The sequence below is a fragment of the Trichinella spiralis genome (genome assembly GCF_000181795.1).
Source record: "Trichinella spiralis strain ISS 195 chromosome Unknown Scfld2851, whole genome shotgun sequence".
In the NCBI taxonomy this organism is placed as follows: domain Eukaryota; kingdom Metazoa; phylum Nematoda; class Enoplea; order Trichinellida; family Trichinellidae; genus Trichinella; species Trichinella spiralis.
The window spans coordinates 1-1,139 of record NW_003529790.1 but is presented as its reverse complement, the minus strand read 5'-3'; the positions used below and the strand labels follow the sequence as shown (position 1 = coordinate 1,139).

The following is a 1,139-nucleotide window of genomic DNA, read 5'->3' as shown; positions in this document are numbered from 1 at the left end:
AATATTGAGTGACAAATTCCATCGTAGGTGAATATTTCTTAATTTAGATCAAGCAGTTCTATTTCCTATTGTCATAATGCTTTTTGTTTCGACAAGACAAAACATTCTAATCCGCTGTATTGTTGTGACGTACATTTAAAGAAATGTTCAGACATTGATAAGATAATATTATTTTTTTTATGTTTTCACGAATAGCTATGGCAATGAGTGAAAAATGTAAATAGAATTCCCATATGGGAAATGCTTAAATGAAAATATTTTTCATATTAAATATAAAAGCGTGTTGTTTTCATATTCGTGTATATAGTTTCCATTTGTTGCTTGAAAGAAGCATAGCAGGGGGTATCATTTCCTATGAGTTGCATTAGCACAGTGGTGAGCAATTAAAATACGTTGGCGTAACTTGTCGACCAATAGAAATGAAGTCTGCTTCACAAACAGCTCCATCTATTGACCGGAACCAACCTAGTTCTAAGCAGATATATAAATTTCAGTATGGAAATAGAATTGGATGGTAAGGTAGGCTCAGTGATGCCCTACGTGAAATTAGTAGTATTGGGAAGTCCAGGCTGTGGTAAAACATCCCTAGTGCATCAGTTTTTGTTCAACCATTGTCCAGAAAAACACGAACCCACAAGACGGCCTTGCGCATATTACCCTGGAATATTTGCGGATAATCAATTGTACGAACTGCGCATTGTCGATACGTGTCCAATTTCTGTATTTCCAAAGTCGAGTTTAGAAGATTGGGCACGTTCGGGCAGTAGTGCAGGCGGCCCTGGTGTTCGTGGTGCCCACGCTTATATTGTTGTTTTCGATGTCACATCTAGAGAATCGTTACGATGGGCGAAAAGTCTTCGTGATCAAATTCAAACCGAAGCTGCCGATTCAGTTGTTCTGATTGTTGGGAATAAAATTGACGAACTGCACAAAATGGGCGGCAACATATCGTCAAATACACGGCCGAATGGTCTATTACAAGCCCACGGTCCCGGCGACACTGCGGTCGATCAATTTTCGTAAGGAAATTTCCAGCTATGTGAAAAAGCAATGGGAAATGTTTCTTTCGTCGAATGTTTCAGCCCAATGGAAACTGGAATGTTTACGAGTGTTTTTCACGAGTTGGTTCATTTTAGTCA

General features: G+C 38.9%; 1 protein-coding gene across 1 annotated transcript; it reads left to right on the top strand.

Annotated features, from left to right (window-relative positions):
• Positions 1–495: 495 nt before the first annotated feature.
• On the top strand, positions 496–1,019 carry Tsp_13653 (Ras-related protein Rab-1B; the record flags this gene model as incomplete). The annotated part of the gene is made up of 2 exons (XM_003368233.1): positions 496–514; positions 620–1,019. Coding segments are annotated over exons 1-2 (419 nt in total), but the record flags the coding sequence as incomplete, so codon positions are not given.
• Between the last annotated feature and the right edge of the window lie 120 nt (positions 1,020–1,139).